Here is an 18,398-nt window from a genome sequence, read left to right as displayed (position 1 = left end):
TACTGCCAAACACACACACACACACACACACACACACACACACACACACACTGTGTGTACCTCGATCTGTCCGATGGTCTCCTGGTACTCCTGCTCTCTGGTCTTAAATAGTGACTCTGTTTCATCGATGAGGCTGCCAAGACTTCCATCCTGGGAGTCCTTAGAGAGCACAGACAGGCCTCATCCATCATGCATGAGCCGTGCACAGCAGCAACCACACTCAAAAAAAAAAACCAACGAGACCATCTCCTGCCAGAGCATCGTGATGCAGACCGCACTCACCGGGTCCTGGGCCTCGCCGTTGGCCTCGGCGGGGCAGGCGGCCGCGCAGGTGGAGGCGGCGGCGATGCTGAACGGCACGTTGTAGTTGGTGAAGTCCTCCCACAGCAGCAGCGTCTCCTCGTTCTCCTCCCACGTCAGGCTGTCGCAGTCGTCGTCGATTTCGAACGTCTCGCGCCTGGCAACAAAGGGGTTATCTGAACAATGTCTGCGAGGGACAAGGACACAGAGTGGGGGGAGAAGAGAGAAGAGCAGGGAGAGTGTGACGGAAACCGGACTCAGAAAAGGTCGCATGCAAAGACGAGTCGACCAAAAGATGACAGGAAAGGAGTTAATGGAAAACCAGAAAAGCCACAGTCACACATTGTGTGATAAGAAAAGTGCTGATCACGGAAGATGAGCCTGCTGTTGGTTCGCTGCAATACTTCATACAAACACCAGAGGGGGCAAAGAGGCAGAAGCATCAGGAAGCCACTGTGCTGCTGCTGCTGCTGCTGCTGGGTGGGAACTGCAGCTTCAGTCAAACAGCCACCACCTCCCTCTGTGTGTGTGTGTGTGTGTGTGTGGGTGTCTGCCTACACACATATTTCTGTATGTGTATGTGTGCGTGTGCATTTGTTTGTGAAAACATATTTGCATATGTGTGTACGTGCGCATACTTACGCCTGTGCTGTGCATACTGCATATACATCTGTGAATGTCTGCCTGTGTGAGTGTGTGTGTGTGTGTGTGTGTGTGTGTGTGTGTGTGTGTGTGTGTGTGTGTGTGTGTGTGTGTGTGTCTGTGTGTGTGTGTGTGTGTGACAGCGAGGTGTCACTTACAGCTGGTTGAGCATGCGTTTCATCTCGTCTGTGATGTTGAGCGATCCGGGGACTTCCTCCTCTGAAAGACTCGTCTCAGCATCCATCTCTGAGTTCTCCTCATCAGACGCCACTTTACGCTCCTTCTTCCTGCAGCAGGCCACAGCGCCCTGTGCAGGCCCCTGGAAAACACACACACACACACACACGGTGTCAAACATAGGGGGCTCGGGCCAACAGAGGGCCTCATGTGTCCCCTGAGAAGACTTTGTACCTTTTAAAAATGACACAAAAGACAATCAGTGCAGTCAAGGCAGCTGTTCCGTTTTTTGGTGACGCTTTCGTCGGATTATTAGACATAAAAGAACACTGATGCCTTTTGCAACAGTTTAAACAACACGTCTTGTAAAAAGCACATTAAGTGAGAACAGCTAGAGAACGTACTCTTCTTTACTGTAGCTCTTTGCACTAAAACAACAGGAGCTGTTTTTTTTTTTTTAATAAATCGTCACTTTAACATTATACTGGTCTCATGTTGAGATCAAATTGAGCTGAGCTGTCAGTCTGAATCTAGAGTCTGTTAAAACTCTTTTTTTTTTCTTCTGTACATTGAAACTTCACCATTCTGAGTGAATCTGAGCTTCACAGTGGAGGCTACAGTGACTTGACTTTATCTGCATCCACAGTAAACACAAACAAGTCTGCAACACTGAAAGAGTCTGAATCAGCTCCAAAAAGCGATATCCAGAAACACTAACGCTGACTCAATGACCAGCAACACACAGCGTCTCATCAGGGAGTTTGGTGTGTGTGTGTGTGTGGCTGTTTGACGGAGCTGCAGTACTGGATCACGTCAGATTTCTAACAGTACCGGATGATAGAGAAGAGACCCATGAGACGATATTAACGTGAAACAGTTTGACATAACCTGCTACCACACAAACATCTGCTTATTGTAGCAGATCGACCAGACGCTGATGAGAGTTTTGTATCAATAGAGAAGTTCACATCCTCTCCTCCAGCTCATCCAAGCAGTTTTAGTGTCACTGAATAACTTCAAATACATGGAAGCAGCTCAAGACAAATCACAGCAACACCCAGGGAGAACATGCAAAATTAATTTCTCATATTGATTTATGTGAGAGTGTAATCTTCACTGCACCACATACGTCTTGCTGTTTTCCTGCTTTGTGTCATTTGTGTTCGTTCCTTTCTGAATTATAAATGCTGACTTGTGAAGAATTATGTTTGTCTTCTGTCGACATCAAGGTTTACAGTAAAATGAAAAAAAATCAATGACTGGTTGGTTTGATGTCAAGTTTGTTTAGGCTGAGCATTTTCTTTTACACGTTTGCTGGGTGTCTAGTGGCGAGCAATGAGAACATCCCCAGTCTGACTGCAGACTTTAGAGCTTTTTTATATGTGGAATTTGCATGTTCTCCATGTGCATGAATGAGTTCTTTTTGCAGGTACTCCAGTTTCCTCCCACAATTAAAAAGGTGCATTGATGCCAGATTAATTGGTGGTGTGTGTGTGTGTGTGTGTGTGTGTGTGTGTGTGTGTGTGTGTGTGTGTGTGTGTGTGTGTGTGTGTGACAGTTTACTGTATTTTCCTCATGTAAACTTGTATTATATTGTAAAGCAATATAGAATATGGATGGATAGAAGTTTACAACAACAATATAAATAGAAAAAAACCCATAAAATTCAAATAATACAAAATGCATAATGTGCACACGTATGAAAGAGAGGTTTAACACACTGTCTATGTGCACGTGCCAGTATGTGTGTGTTGCATATACAGCCCACCTAACACTGACACACTCCTCCAGAGCTGCGTCATAAATCCATCCGCAGATCAATACGTACCGACTCACAAATCATGTAAATTGACAGATTCCACAGAGAGGTGAAGATTATATTAACATGTGACACAGAAGAAGCCGCCGGCTCGATTCACAGTGAATTTATACTTGGGCTTCGTCCAGCAATGTGGGCGCAATGTGATAACCTTGTTTGCGTTGCAGAGTCGCCACATCGGCGCTTCACCTCCCCATGTGTCGTGTGTGTGCGTGTGCATATGCAGGAGTGTTTTGCATGTCTCTGTTTATATGTTTGCGAGTGCATCTATGAAGAGACGGGCATGTCACGCCTGCAGAGGCGGGTCACTCGGTGCACCGTCAGTCTGGGAGGAAAAACAACACAGTGGCCGGGCGGCTCTGGTTTCATCCTGCTGACTGCGTCCCTTCACACAAGAATTCATAATTTCTGCTGCATTTACTGTCAGCTCCTCTGACAAACAGTGGAAGCAGCGCGGGCGTGGTGCGTTGCGGCGACACTCGCCTTCTCTGACAGCGATCTGACCGGGCTGACGTTGAACATCTTGGACATGTCCTCTGAGTTGCGCTGCTGGGCCACGTCGCACAGTTTGGCCGTGATGTCGATGCGCCGGCAGATGTCCATGTCCACCCGTCTGGCTTTCTCCTGGATCTTGGAGTCCAGGTCCGTCATTTGCTGCACAGAGAAGGAAAGCATTTTAGCTTTCTGAGGAGAATTTAGGGTTTGCACAACAGCTAGAAATCAATTACTAGTTAATTTTGACATCTAATAGATTTCAAGCAATTATTCAGGAAGTAACTACAGTATTTCATCTGTATGTTTGTTTTTAAAAAGCACACAAAAATGTTCCTAAAAATAGTGGGGGAAATTGCTGGAGAAAACAAATCCTTAATATAATAATAGTCATTTTAATGTCAGATAATCCCAAAACGTGTGTCAGGAGCTGTTGTTTTCTACAATCATGAGACATGTGGAACTCAGTGATCTCCTCGATGTACATTTAATACAAATCTGATAAACATCACAAGTTATTCTATCGTTCTATGCTAGTTTATTCATCTTGATTATTACATATCTGAACATATAACTCTCATAATGAATGTTTTGTTTCACATAAAGTAATGATTTCTGTTTGAATGCTTGTTTTCCAAAACGTTATTATTAGATTGAGATTAATATAGTTGAGCAGGTTTATTCCAAATTGCAAGGCTGAGGGTTCAATTCCCAATCTCGATCTGTAGAAGTTTCTTTGAGGCTGACACTGAACCTCAGTTTCAGCATGTTTACCTTTAGTGTTTCGTGTTTCACGTCATGCCTTAGTTTAGGTGTTAAATCTTTTGAGGTCATGTTCATTCTATGTTAAGGTAAAGTCACTCTTGTCTCATCTTGTCATGCACTTCCTGTTTTATTTTGTACTGTTTCACACCCTGACTTCCTGCCTTTGTGTGAATTTCAGCTGCTGTGATCGTCTGTCTGGCCCCTGATTGGTTTCACCTGCTCTCCCCTCCAGCATGTATGAAAAGTCTTCGTCTGCTTTTGTCTTGTTTTGTCACACAACGGTCAGGTTTCCGTGTTTTTTCAAGCTTGTGACAATTTTTGACCATGTTTCATTATTTGTATATGTAAAACTGTGAGCAAAGTAAAAGACTTGGTAAAATACTTGATGTGGCGCGTCTGAATCCACCACTTCTGTGTCTGAGGTTTTAACATATGAGGCTGGACTCGAGTTTAACTATCAACAAGAAATGTGTTTTCTACTGTTCGTGGTGCATTACTATTACAAACTTTGTCATTAATTCACTAAAAGATGTGCATAAATACAATAAACTGAAGTGTTGCAGGCAAAATGTTCATAATTTGGTTTTTCTTTGAACCTTTAACGAAACGTAATAATTGAAGTCTGCATGCCACAGATCCTGCAGCCTGTTTGGCCTCAGTTAAGTAGAAACTTAACATTTAATAAACTGGAAGGTAAAATAATCACATAATATGAAGAATTCTGTCATGAAATTGTTCACAAAGGCCGATGACAGGAGTACGGTCAATGCTTTAATTGGATATTTATTATAGATCCTGTACATTTAAAGACCCGTCCAGAGCCACGACATGCAGACTGTCTGGATACTACGGGACAAGGAATCATCTACAGCTCCTACAAGGTCTTCTGCTTCTACGTCACTTACCCGTCTCTGCATTTACACATCAGGGACAAAGTCAAGCAAAGGAAACAATGTGAAAACTTTACAATGAGCAAATGCTACAGTGAAGATAAGCAGATTATTTTAAACAATAAAAACAGCATTTAATTGTGAGTTTGCTCACAGAGCAGCAGGGAACAATGCAATCTGCACAGAACAGGAAGTTCTCATCTACAGCTGCTGTTAAAGCTGTTTTCAATAAAAACTTTTATTCAAAGCATTACAAATATTTACTGGGAACTCAAATGAGAAAAGACGGAAGGAAGGAAGGAAGGAAGGAAGGAAGGAAGGGAGGGAGGGTGTGTCAAGTCTCATTTTTCAGACTGGTATGAATGGCAGCCACTATCACAATCGTGCTTAAAGAAAACAATGCTGTGAACGCGGCGTGTGGAACGCTCAGCTTGAGGTACAAGACCTAAGGCTGCACTTCCTGCATGAGAGGATGGTTTAGTCAGACTGCAGAGAGGAGAGGAGATACTCACGTCGCTCATCAGGCTCTTGAAGACCACCAGCTCGGCCTTCAGTCTGTCCACCTTCTCGCTCAGCTCGCCTCGGATCTCCGCTGACTCCTGGGCGCTCTGCAAGGACGGCGCACAGCAGACGCTGAGGACTGAGTTCAACCACACCAACACCTAGTTTACCTGAGTTTCTCATGCACATCTGCAGAATGCGACTTGTGCACGTATGCCTATAAACTGATAAAAATGTTACAACATAAAATGAAATGGGCAATGTTGTAAATCTTCAGGTATCTTTAAGCTTTTTTTAATTTTACTCGAATGTCATTTCCAACAGTCTTGTTTTTATTGCGTAGTTTTTGTGCAGTGTGACAAAACGACTGGGGTTTGTACTCGCACATCACACTGAGAACGTCACCAGTTTGAGTCTGGCCTTGATGGACTTTCTGTGTGAAGTTTGCATCTTTTACCTGTTCCTCATCCCTAAAAAGATGCATTTTTCCCTTTCTGATGGTTGTTTTGGAATATTTTACTCTGAAACTCTTGGAAGGAAAAAATAGAAAAACTGGAAGATCCCATCAAAGTGTTGAACAAACCTCTTAAATCCTCTTTACTCAGCAGTTTGAAGAAACAAGATCGACACGTCACCAAAACAAAGCTTCACAGCACTCATTGAAGTCCCGCTTTTAAAGTCTGGACTCGTGATTTCCTCCAGTTTTGGGACATTACGTTGTTCTTTATTACATCTTTCTGTGCAGACTTCAAAAACAAACCGCCTTCAGACAGCACATCATTTGAATCTAAATTGATGGCTGTGCTGGTTGGTGAGTAAACGTGGCAGAAGGCTGAAATGAGGCGAACTGTGTTCAGAGCGCCACTTTCTCTCCTCCTGCACTGAGTCAGCACGGCAACAGGCGTCTGGCTGCCAACAACAAACGGCTGTTTGCACTGAATTTACTATCAGAGAGCAGACTTCCGCCTCTTCCACACACAGCGACATCTGCCTGTGTTGCTCTGAAAGGTTAAAGCCCCCCCGGAGGGGCGGGTGGGGGGGCGTCGGCCCTCCGCCGCTCTATCCGAGGAGGTTTATGCTGACCCACAGTCCAAGACGATCAGGCACCCTGTCACCGATCGATTGGAGCAAAAGGCAGAGGAAATGGAAGGATGCCAGTCAGATGAAGGGAGGCTGGCATGGCGTGCGAGCCGCTGTTGCTTCATGTGTGATATTCAACCTTTAAATCCTGCTCTTATCTAACGCTTTCACAGTATGATCCAGATCAGCTTTAAACTGGATGAAGAACATGAATGTTATCACACAATAATGCTTTACAGAAGACATCAAATAATGACAGCTGTTTGTGAAATTTGGGCACAGTTGAACCATCACTTTCTCTAATATAAGACACATCCATGGATCTCAACAGATATAAGTCTATACTGACCGAGAACAGCCTCTTCAAAGCACTAATATTAAACATCTTTTCATATTTTGAGTCCCTCAAGCTGGAATAATTATATTTTCTGTATTTTCACTGCTGTGTGATGTTAAAATGGCTCAATTCTGACCCGAACAGGACGTAAGGGTTAAATCATTTTTCGCCTCTGCTTCTATTTCCCTGCTCAGAGCAGGAATCTAATAACATCAGACTGTTGGTGATGTGTGATGGCCATATCTATATCTGGGCCAGCAGCCTCCTCTTGATGGCTTCGTAATGTGGTTTTTCTAATCGGACGCACATCATGCAGGCTCCACCTGCTTCCAGAGCTGCATGTTTATGTACGTGCCATACAACGCATGCGTTAACAGCTACATTACAATCTGATTTGTGTCTGCATGCAGCGAGCCGCCTCTGGCAGGGTTTCAAACGCACGAGGACAGTCGGTTCGTGTGATTTGCTGACCTGCTGCAGGGTTTCCACCGTGGACTCCAGCTGCTTTCGTTTGGACAGCTCTTCCTCCCATCTGCAACACAGAGCACAGAGGTGGGTCAGTTCCTGCTGCTGCCGGCCCCCCGAGGCCCGCCAGACCGGGTAATGGTACTTTTGTGGGGCTAATACTCCCGTGTCTGGTTACAAAACTGTCCTTGACAATGTGGAATCGCACCCTTTTTCCCCCTCCTCACTTCTGACCTTTTTGTCTCTTTCCTCCTTTGTGCAGTGATCTTCACAGCCTCAATAAAAAAACGGGAAAGAAAACAGAGGTCCGTCCTTTGACAAACACCACAACCGTGGCTCATGAATAGCCTTTGAGCTTTGGGTGGAGCATCTGTGGAATTCCTTCATGGTTCGCTTCATGTGAATCCTCGGCGGTCGGAAATCTTTTGCTCACTCGCAACAGTTCAAAGCAAATAAAAACCTTCGGTAACACCTCGAATAAAGATGAAATGACGTGGATATGCAGCCGGTTTAAAGCTCGCAAAGACATTCATTGACTGAAGGGGAAATCGTATGAATTATTTATAAATAAATTGTCATCGGTTGAGCAAAGAAGCTGATTTAAGAGAAGCATCAAAGAAAAGCCCCGTTGCTCTGTCCTTCAAGGTGTCCTATATTCAGCAAGCTGAAGCTTCAGTTACATTCATGCAAAAAGGCCACGTAAATGATCAAACATGAAGACACCGAAAACAAATTACAGTCTAAATATTTAATGAGAAATTATCAGTCTTATTCTTTACACACTGCTGTATGCTGGCAGCGACATGCGAATATGTAGCACATTTTGAAATTGATTGAAGGCTAAAGAGTGATAAGAAGGGCTGAGGGTTATAAAAACTACTTGAGTAATCAGCATAAACAGTAAATATCTATACAGTGGATTTGAAGCAGATCATGGTTATTGAATTCTATAATGACTAATGAAAAATCGTGGCATTAAACAGATAAATCTCAGCATTTTCACTTGAAATGTGTAGACAGGGCCTCACTCAAAGGGTGCCTTTGTTCATCTTTGTTCACAACTTAAACTTACACCAACCACATGGACTCTCTGCACAACTTCACCACTTCCTGAACTTCAGGAGGCTCCCTGTTTACTGTCTTTCGTGATAGGACGAGCTGATTAATCCAGGTGTCCCTGACCTCTGTAACCACAACAGTAATGGTCAGACACACCTGCATTAATCAGCTCGTCCTATCATGAAAGGAAGGAAGCAAAGGAGCCTCCTGAAGTTCAGGAAGTGGGGAAGTTCTGCATAGAGCCCATTCAAGTGGTGGTGAGCCACCAAAAAAAAAAAAAAAATCCTTTGAGTGGTCTGAGGGCATCTACCCAGTGACCGGAGCTTCAGTCCGGTGAGAAAAGCCAAGAAAACAACTTTTAGTAGCTCGGAGAAGCTCTTAGAGAAATTCCTACATTGTACTGGACCATGAATGCAACACAGTTTGAAACCTAGAAACATCAACAGTCAGTTCATCACTAACATGAGCATTCTCATGCTGCAAGTGAAAATCAAACGTTTTTCTGTACCCTGAATCGAAGCTCTACGATAAAAACCGTTTCATTTACCTGCTCGGACTGAAAAGTGTATTTTCTGCAACTCATTATTGAGGCGAGTTTTCATGATGGATCTTTTTCCGGGGATTCAAACCAATTTTCCTCACATTCAAAGTAAAGACTTCAAGCAACAAACCAAGAGCACATGCCAAATCTTATAAATAAATACCAAGTACATTTGGTTCTGTTACATTTCTTTTCAGCACATTTACTGTTATAATACAACGTGGTGAAATGAAAAGTGTTGTTAGTACCTTAACCCCTGCCTCCTGGAAATGTGTCTGCAATCGGTTTGTTTCAAAAACTTTGCAATATGGCATTACATGCCATTAAATATGTCATTTATTATCATCTCTAAGAGTTTTACTGTTTTTGCTTTAAGAATATCTGTGACTTCCAGAGTCATATGGGTATTTATACATAAACCAAAACAAATGTGGGATGGATGCGTGTGCGAGCATGAAGTGTTCGGCATTTCATGCTGAGGTCGACATGTAGGTGTGCGCTGAACTCAATCCAACCAACAGTTGCAACATGTCACTCAAATTCACAAATGTCAGCCTCATGGTCACGGGACTCGAACCGCCCCCCCCGCCCCGAGGGACCATTACTGTCTGTACAGTAACTCATGTCCATCACTATATGCGAGTGCTGCTCTGCTCGAGCCACCATCTGACACGACCGTGCAGAGTCACACCACCGAGGAGGCTAAAAATAAAGAGCCGCACTTTCTGATCTGCCATTGGGGCTGTACGCTTCCTGCTTCCTTATTTCCTTCCCTGCCCTCGTGCCGCTCTCCTGCACCATCTCGGCTACGTACGAGCAAAATCAGGAGCCGGCTTTAATTGCATTGTGAGATGAATTTCACACACAGATCGGCAGCCTCCGTACACACACACACACACACACACACACACACACACACACACACACACACACACACACACACTCATCCTGCGCTCAGGGATGATGAGAGCGAGCGGACATGCTGAGTCACGGACGTTTCCCAAAAGACCGTTTGAGGTTCAGAATGGACAGGAAGCTCATTGAGGGATATGAAGTCAGCGCAGAGTGTCAGACGTCCATGTGACAATGAGACGCAGCGTGAGGGAGACAGAGTCACACCGGGGGAAGCGGCGAGCGCGAGCTTATCTGCAGCTCTTACCATGGAGAAACACAAACACAAGAAGTCACAACATGAGTCACTACACATTCAGTCTCCCAACAAAACGCAGCCTTGTTCTCATTCTGGACACTCTGAATGAGGCTGTCTAATTAGACAGAAGTATTCCTGGGCAGGACGCGCCAGCTCGGCCCGCTGTGATCGAAGCTTGCTTTCTAAAAAAGATGCTGGCAGTGGCGCTTCGCCGTGTCCACAACAGCCGGCCGGCCCGGCCCCCCTGCCTGCCGCAGGACTCCGGCTCAGGTCACCGGAGTTCACAACTGCGTCGCAGCAAAAACACAAAGCCGCGTTTCGTCACTTCCTAAACGCCTCTTCTCCGCGGCTGCAGGCGATAACTGTCCGACGGGATAACATCGACCTGCTGACGGAGGGGAAGCCGCTCTATCAACAATATGTCAGGGCTATTTATGTCGTCTATCAGAGGTAATGGAGTCACTGGAGCAGCGGCTGCTACCGCATTATTTGGATCGTTTACAAATCAGCAATCTGTAAAGGCCCGATGGAAAAACCACCGACGGTTTTCAGCCGTCCGCACAGAAATGTCTCGTCCAAACAGAGACGACGCCGGAGCACAGTGGCGGTATTTCGCTGGCCTGGTGTCGCTGCACCTTTGGCACGAGAGTCCAAACCAACACGCCGGGAGTCTCCTTACAAGGACAGAGACAGCAGGAGGGTTCCAGCCTGTGTCCACTCACAGACATCTGTTTACTGAAAATCCGCCTCACATAAATCAAAAAGCCCTCATGCTCCACGTGTGTTACTTCCCCCTGAATTAAAAAAAAAAAAAAAAAAAAAAAAAAAATCAGTGTCGGTTTGATTTCCAAAAAACCACCATGAATCACATTTTTATGATTCACTGGAAAACTTTCCAACATGTTAAGTAAGAACCTGGCACGGCCTGCTGCGGTTAGCAGTCCTGCCTCACGATAAAATAACCCGCAGTTTGAGTTTGAGGCGTTTCTATTTAGACGCAAAGTCCAGAAACATGTATTTGAGGTTTTCCTGTGTCAGTGTGACTGTCTGCGTCTCTGGCTTCCTTCACATGATGTTAGACAACTCAAGCTCTTCTCAGTCTTTAGCTGTTACAGCAGTTTGATTTTATTTATTTTTTTAGAGGTATTTAGCTGTTTTAGCTGCATGTTGCTTTTATAACAATGTTTAGAGATTTCAGTTATGTAATTGTTTGATTGACGATATAAATGTCAAACATGCAAATAAAGCAGGATAACTAGCAGTGAAAGTTTGAGAATCCATTTTGTTTTCTTTATTTAGAGTCTTTTCTGAGTTTTCAGCCAATAATCCTGAATTAGATGAAGTCAACACATGGATGGATGAAACTAATATTCAACCCTAATAGAATAAATTGACACATTATCACTCTTACATGTTTATCTTTATATGAATTATAAGAAGAAAAATATTCCATGTTCATGATCTGTGAGTGAGAAATACTGAAGAGCAGCCCTGCAAGACAAAAATGTGTCGTCTCACATCAAACACACATTTTCTCCTAGGTTATTATTTTTTTGTGTGTGTGTGTCTGTTGAACAATAGCATTCCTGTGGCGGCTGCCAGCTAACACTCCACGCCTTGTGTGGTGTGTCTGGGAGTTAAGTTTGCACGCGAGCTGTCTCCGTGAGTTCCCAGAACTGCGCCTGAGGACACAGAGCAATCTTAACATGGTCTGAACATCAGAGTGTGACGCACCGATGTTCTCAGGCTCAAACCCTCCGATGATAAAGCTCACTGAGAAACTTTTACAGCCCTCCCCATAACCCACTGCTGCACCTTCATTCATTTCCACCACAACCAAGGCAGAACTGAAGGGGACTATTAAAATTATTTAAAAGATAAAGAGTTTATATGACGGTGAATTCCAAACATTTTCCAGGGTGCTAACCCTGCAACAGCCAGCAAATACCGAAGTGAGCTTGGGGACTAATTTGGAGATGACTCCGAGGCGTGGCTGCGTATCAGCTCATGGCAAATAAAACCTGAGCCAGACAACACCCTGCCTGAGCTACACGCTGTGCTGGAAAGTGTTAGAACATGGATGTTCCTACAAGAAACGCAGAGCTTATTAAACCATCACGAGTGTCAAAGCAGAGCAGAGCCGCTGTATGACAGATTGGCTTCATCAGCGTACAGATATCACCAAACAGTGACAGAACTGCGCTGCATTATGTTTCCATGCACTGTGCGTTTATGCTCTGCGAGTCTCGGAGGGAGTCGTACTGCACTAGATTATGTTTCAACAGATTGTATTTCATTTCATTATTTCAACATTACATCACATGTGAAGAAACAGGTTAAAAGTTTAAAACACGAAAGCGAAGTAATTAAAGAAAGGAACAAAGTCAACAAACTGCTGTGCTTCTGATTTGCTGCACGTCATCAGACTGTCCTACATGGTCAAAATCGGGTCCCAAAAGAGAAAGAGTGTTATGATGTGGAAGAAGCTGAAATCCCAAAGCATCGCATGACAGTTGATTTATTGCAAGTCACATAGTTACTGCAATCCTCAACAAAACTATTGCGAATCACATGTTTAGCTAATATCAAGTAGCCCAAGTGAATACCTACGCCCTAAACACACTCACATCATGAGCGATTGTTGGGACCGAAGGGACAAAATGAAGATTAAAACCATTCAGCTTGGAGGCGAGGATGTGTCTTAAGCTTGGACTAATGCCACAGGCGGAGGGAATGATGACGGGCAGGATTAGGCCTGCAGTATTTACGGCTAACAAGCAAATCTGTTTGTCCCTAAACAGGATGCAAGACCCCAGAAAGATAGAGCTTCAATTCTGCGCTGAGACTGTGACGACGATAATGAGTAATTTGTTGTCTCTGGTCACACTTGACCTTCCGTCCTGATATTTCAGTCCTGTGATTGGATAGTTAACCCAGTTCCCCCTATATATATTTAAATGTCATGTCATGTAAGATGAAGGCCGAGCCAGCCAAGACATGGAAAATATGGTGTCAAATGTCAAGATCGCAGCTACTGCAGGGTTTTACGGGGTCATATAGTAAAAGCAGTAGGTGTTTTCTTCATGTGCTGTTATTTTCATCCATATCTCATCCAGTTTTAATAAATTCAGTGATACTGACACTGATTCCAGGTGACTACGGGCGAACGCAATTTAACTCCTGAACAGGTCACCAATATGTTTCTGATTTGTCTGTTAGAAGTCGCTCTTTCGCTGGAGGAGAGGTCATAACGCAACACGATCGTGGCACGATCGAGTCGGGTTTAGCTACAGAGCCAAAAATCATGGGGCTAAACTGGCTTTGATTCTTTATTTATGTTTTGCTTATGGAGACCAACCAAGGCTTTGTTTGCACCATATTTATGAACACTTCTCCAGGGGATCAATAAGAGTTGAGGAATCAATAAAAGGAAATTACAACTTTCCTTTGGAATTGTTCATAAATCCAAAATGGAGACTGAACTGAGGCAGAGGAAAGTGGAGGGGGCACAACGGCACTGACTGCTCACACAATGACTAATTGAGACGTCGACGCTTGAATATTGATTGCCACTCACACAGAAGAACCAGAAGCTTTTGTTAATTTTTATCCATAAACAACATCAATCATTGAGTCTTGTTTCTAAAATTCCGCTGGAAAAACACAGTCCGAACAGCACTGAGGGGTTTTAACGGTTCAGAGACAACGAATCCTTATGAGGTCGGGCGATACTGAAGCAGGAAGTGGTGCACGGCTTCAGGAGGAGGGATCGATCCAGCCGACTACATGTAGGACAAACACTTCCATTCAGCTGGGCAGCTGGTGTGAGATGAGGCTGCTGACAGCTTTGATAAATCCACCGGGTCACGTGATCCCTCCACACGGAGCTCTATAGGCGTCCATACAGTGCCTGTTCGATGACAGGAGCCTGTTCAAGGAGGAGCTTGCTGGTAAAAGCCGTCTGTGGTCCAGAGACGTGAAATCCTGAGTGCGGCGCAGCCCCCCAACCCCCCGTCTGCGACTATATGGGTCATCGATTGAACGTCATGATGCTGGTAATCTATAGCTTCCCCCCCCCCCCGTCAGACTCCACCGGGACACGTGTGTTGTGCTAATGAAGCAGGGATGTGAAATGGATCGGAGCAGCAGGTAACGCTGCTCGGGAGCCCACCGTCTGGCCGCCCGGGGGTCTCTGCTGACAGGACAACCCGCCAAGGTCGAGGCGCGTTTCATGTCTCCCAGCAGCCCCCACCCCCCCTGCACTGCACATCCGTCCCCCAGCTGCACACGCCCCTGCACGTCTCGTATTCCATCTTCTCCAGCCGTCTCATTCCCATGGAAACCGAGCCACCGGCCTGCACCCGATGCAGATTAATTCCCGGCTCGTTTAATCATGTGAACTGTAAACATTATTTTCCACCCGGACGGCGGCTCCTAAACATCCTCCTCACATGTCAGACGAGACGCAGGCGGGGGAGGAACGGCCGTGTTGCTACGTGACCGCAGTGACCACTGTCACTGACCATCACAGCGGTCCTAACAGCTCCGACCGGGAGCCGGAACCGAACACTTCATTAGTCGTGGCTGGAGTTTAGGTTAATCACCTGTCAGTGAGTCACGAGGTCAGAACAGAGTCTCCAACCTTTTTGACAAAAAGAGCAGGTTATTTTATCCACTTTCCAATTAAAAATTTAAATTGTCTGGAGCCACGGGGAAGAAGAAGAAAGCATACTTTGTTAATCTGCTTGGGGAAATTCCTATATTTAGGACACGGTTTGCAGCCACATTGTGGCGCTGCAGGGAGCTGCTGGAGGTCAAGAGTTTAGCTCAGGGACCCACAGTGGTGACCTGTCCGCAGCGGGGATCGAACCTGTGAACACCCCAGGAGTGCTCCTCTAATTCCTAGGCCGCTGCTGCCTAAAACACATTTAACTTCATATTATCAGAGCACCTGCTCACATACATTATGCTGTGATTTCTATTAGAAAATGTAAAGTTACCTGGACATAAACTCCATGTTTCTCAGTTAACTTCAGTTACGTTGAGGATTATGAGCGTGCTACAGGCCCGCAGAAAGAAGCAAAGCAAGACTTTGGGTGTGTCTACACCGTATCTCAGATCTGTCAGGCTGGACTGAGAAGAAACATGGAAGAATAACAAAATGTTGAATTGTGGTTCTTATTTATTGAGGTTAGCACTCAGGAATTTTATCACTGAACCAAAAGATTTCAACAAAACGCTCTGATGGGTTTTACAATCTACAGTATGCTTCACAGCCAATCTTTCATAACCCCAGTAAAACGTGGGTCAATTAAACAATTCCTGGCATCCTGAAAATCCCTGGAACTGTGCTTGATCGGGGAGGAAACGACCTAAAATGTCAAAGATAAGCAGCACATGTCTCATTCTGGGAAACTCCAGTCTGGACTGTTTCACTCCCAGAGTGAACCCACAGCTGATATGTAGTTGAAATGGTAATCGTGAATATTCTCCCTGTCAGGTGAGAACATTAATCTCCAAACCTGCAGCCTGACATGTGATTTGAGTTTGATTTAAATAACATGAGCAGCGAGGCTTAGAGGGTGTTGACACTGAGAGATGTAATGTGAAAGTTTGATGGATGTTTTCTGTCTGCAACCTGACGTCTGACATGCTATTAAAGCTCTGACAAAAGCGGTCTGTTTGAACGTATGAAAAACAGTTAAACCCTCTGCAGGATCTGCATTTATTGAGGGATCGTTGTGACTCATTGGCACTCTTAAGCGTCACGTGATTTCCAGATAATCTCCTGTAAATCCTGGCTCAGGTGAATGTCAACACTGGTGTGGCTGTGAGAAGCAGGTCCAGACAGAACAGGAAGAAAGACACACATGACGGCGCCGTCGTCTGCGGGGGATACAGTCAGGTCGGCACCACTCCAAGTCGGCCCCGGCCAACTCGGCACCGCCCCGGGATACAGTCAACTCGGCATCAAGCCAAGTCGGCATCAAGCCAAGTCGGCATCTCGCCAAGTCGGCCTCACGGGCGGGGGGGCTCTCGAGTGGCCGAGTTGGTCGGTGCGGACTTGACTGTAAGCTGCTTACCAACTCGGCCAAAAGCGTCTTTCTTTTTTTTTTTTTTAATCACGATGGTGGATAATGTACCTGGGAGCTTCATGTTTGACGTCCGAGTAGCTTAGCTACAAGCGCGCAGCGCTTAGCGGCTGTCTGGTCATGTGACCGGTCCCAAGGCATTCTGGGAATCGTAGTGCAGCGATGCCGGCTGCGCCGCGACGATTTGCAGTTTTTTTCGTGCCGGCAGCGCCGCTTCTCCTCACGTAGCAGGCAGGGGACTGGAGGACAAACTGTGTGGTTATGGTGACTGACAGGTTAGAGGTGGAGAATGGACCTGGAGCTTCATGGCTGACGTCCTGTTTGAACCGAGTAGCTTAGCTACGAGCGCACAGCGCGAGCGGCTGTCTGGTCATGTGACCAGATCATGTGACCGGCATGTGATCCGCTGACGCTGCATGATCAAACCAGTCGCCTGCATTATAATTTTATTGTAATGTTCTCCACCCCTGAAGTTTGGTCAGCCAGTACAGTTAGATTTACAATTAGATCTAAAACATGTAGGGTCACCGCTCCTGAGGACTGGAGTTTGACACGTGATTTAAATGTAAACATGACGACAGTCATTTCAGTGAAATGAAATGTATATAATATTTTACCGGAGGGCTACGTTTATGAGCTTATGAACACCAAGAAACCATATGAACAGCTTAACATGTACGACTGGTAATCGTTTGATATTACAGTCCCAGTTGCTATTACTGTTGACGCACACTAGATGGCGGGCAAACAACATTTACAACAAAATACATGCTTTTGCAAATGACAATGTTTGTTAAAGAAAAGAATAATGACTGATAAACTAACAATGTTGATCAGAAATGAACAAATCAGCATAAGCATAATGCAATACAGGTATTATGTTGTGGTTGGGATGAAATACAACAAGTATGATCGAGTTCGTCATGCAGCTTCGGTCTTTCTAGGTTTCCACTGATTGGGTAAAAATAAATTAATTGTACTGGCTGACCAAACTTCAGGGGTGGAGAACATTACAATAACATTATAATGCACAGGCGACTGGTTTGATCAGGCGGCGTTCGCGGATCACATGCTGGTCACATGATCTGGTCACATGACCAGACAGCCGCTCGCGCTGTGCGCTCGTAGCTAAGCTACTCGGTTCAAACAGGACGTCAGCCATGAAGCTCCAGGTCCATTCTCCACCTCTAACCTGTCAGTCACCATAACCACACAGTTTGTCCTCCAGTCCCCTGCCTGCTACGTGAGGAGAAGCGGCGCTGCCGGCACGAAAAAAACTGCAAATCGTCGCGGCGCAGCCGGCATCGCTGCACTACGATTCCCAGAATGCCTTGGGACCGGTCACATGACCAGACAGCCGCTAAGCGCTGCGCGCTTGTAGCTAAGCTACTCGGACGTCAAACATGAAGCTCCCAGGTACATTATCCACCATCGTGATTAAAAAAAAAAAAAGAAAGACGCTTTTGGCCGAGTTGGTAAGCAGCTTACAGTCAAGTCCGCACCGACCAACTCGGCCACTCGAGAGCCCCCCCGCCCGTGAGGCCGACTTGGCGAGATGCCGACTTGGCTTGATGCCGACTTGGCTTGATGCCGAGTTGACTGTATCCCGGGGCGGTGCCGAGTTGGCCGGGGCCGACTTGGAGTGGTGCCGACCTGACTGTAAACCCGTCTGCGGGCCGCAGGTACGGCGGCTGATTGACCCTGATCAAAGCCTGGGTGTGAATAGAGGGCTTGGCCCCACAAGGCTGGATCCTCCCGTCGTATGGATGTTCAAACACGTTTAACCCTCCAGCCTCATCAGGTCCCACTGCATCACCGCGCTCACATCTCGCCGCTGACCTTTGTAGAATCGTTTGCGGGTGTGTGTGTATGTGTGTGTGTGTACTGTCTAACTCTCAAGACCTGTCATAGTCAACCTTTTTTCCCCCGTCGCCCGAGGGAAGACACTGTCAGATTATCTGCAAAAAAACCTGCAGGGATGCGACAAACACATGAGTTCACGAGCAATCAGCATCAGAGATTGATCAGAACGAACCCGAGAGCACCTGAAAATAATTACTTGGAAAGTTTTCAAAAATGGAAAGTTGT

The 18,398-nt window shown here is 45.6% G+C and overlaps 1 protein-coding gene across 2 annotated transcripts in view; it reads right to left on the bottom strand.

The window, feature by feature from the left end:
- The window catches only part of iffo2b (intermediate filament family orphan 2b), a 35,495-nt gene that overhangs the window by 5,347 nt on the left and 11,750 nt on the right, over positions 1–18,398 (bottom strand). The window contains exons 2-7 of one of the 2 annotated variants that reach the window (XM_030092275.1): positions 7,475–7,535; positions 5,598–5,693; positions 3,422–3,592; positions 1,101–1,261; positions 283–487; positions 61–159 (exon numbers count right to left, since the gene is read on the bottom strand). In XM_030092275.1, coding sequence (XP_029948135.1) covers positions 61–159; positions 283–487; positions 1,101–1,261; positions 3,422–3,592; positions 5,598–5,693; positions 7,475–7,535 — 793 coding nt within the window. The remainder of the gene's footprint in view (positions 1–60; positions 160–282; positions 488–1,100; positions 1,262–3,421; positions 3,593–5,597; positions 5,694–7,474; positions 7,536–18,398) is intronic. The other variant, XM_030092276.1, reaches the window with a different exon arrangement.

The sequence above is a fragment of the Salarias fasciatus genome, chromosome 5, assembly GCF_902148845.1.
Source record: "Salarias fasciatus chromosome 5, fSalaFa1.1, whole genome shotgun sequence".
In the NCBI taxonomy this organism is placed as follows: domain Eukaryota; kingdom Metazoa; phylum Chordata; class Actinopteri; order Blenniiformes; family Blenniidae; genus Salarias; species Salarias fasciatus.
The sequence above is the reverse complement of the archived record's forward strand: the minus strand, read 5'-3'. Positions and strand labels throughout refer to the sequence as shown.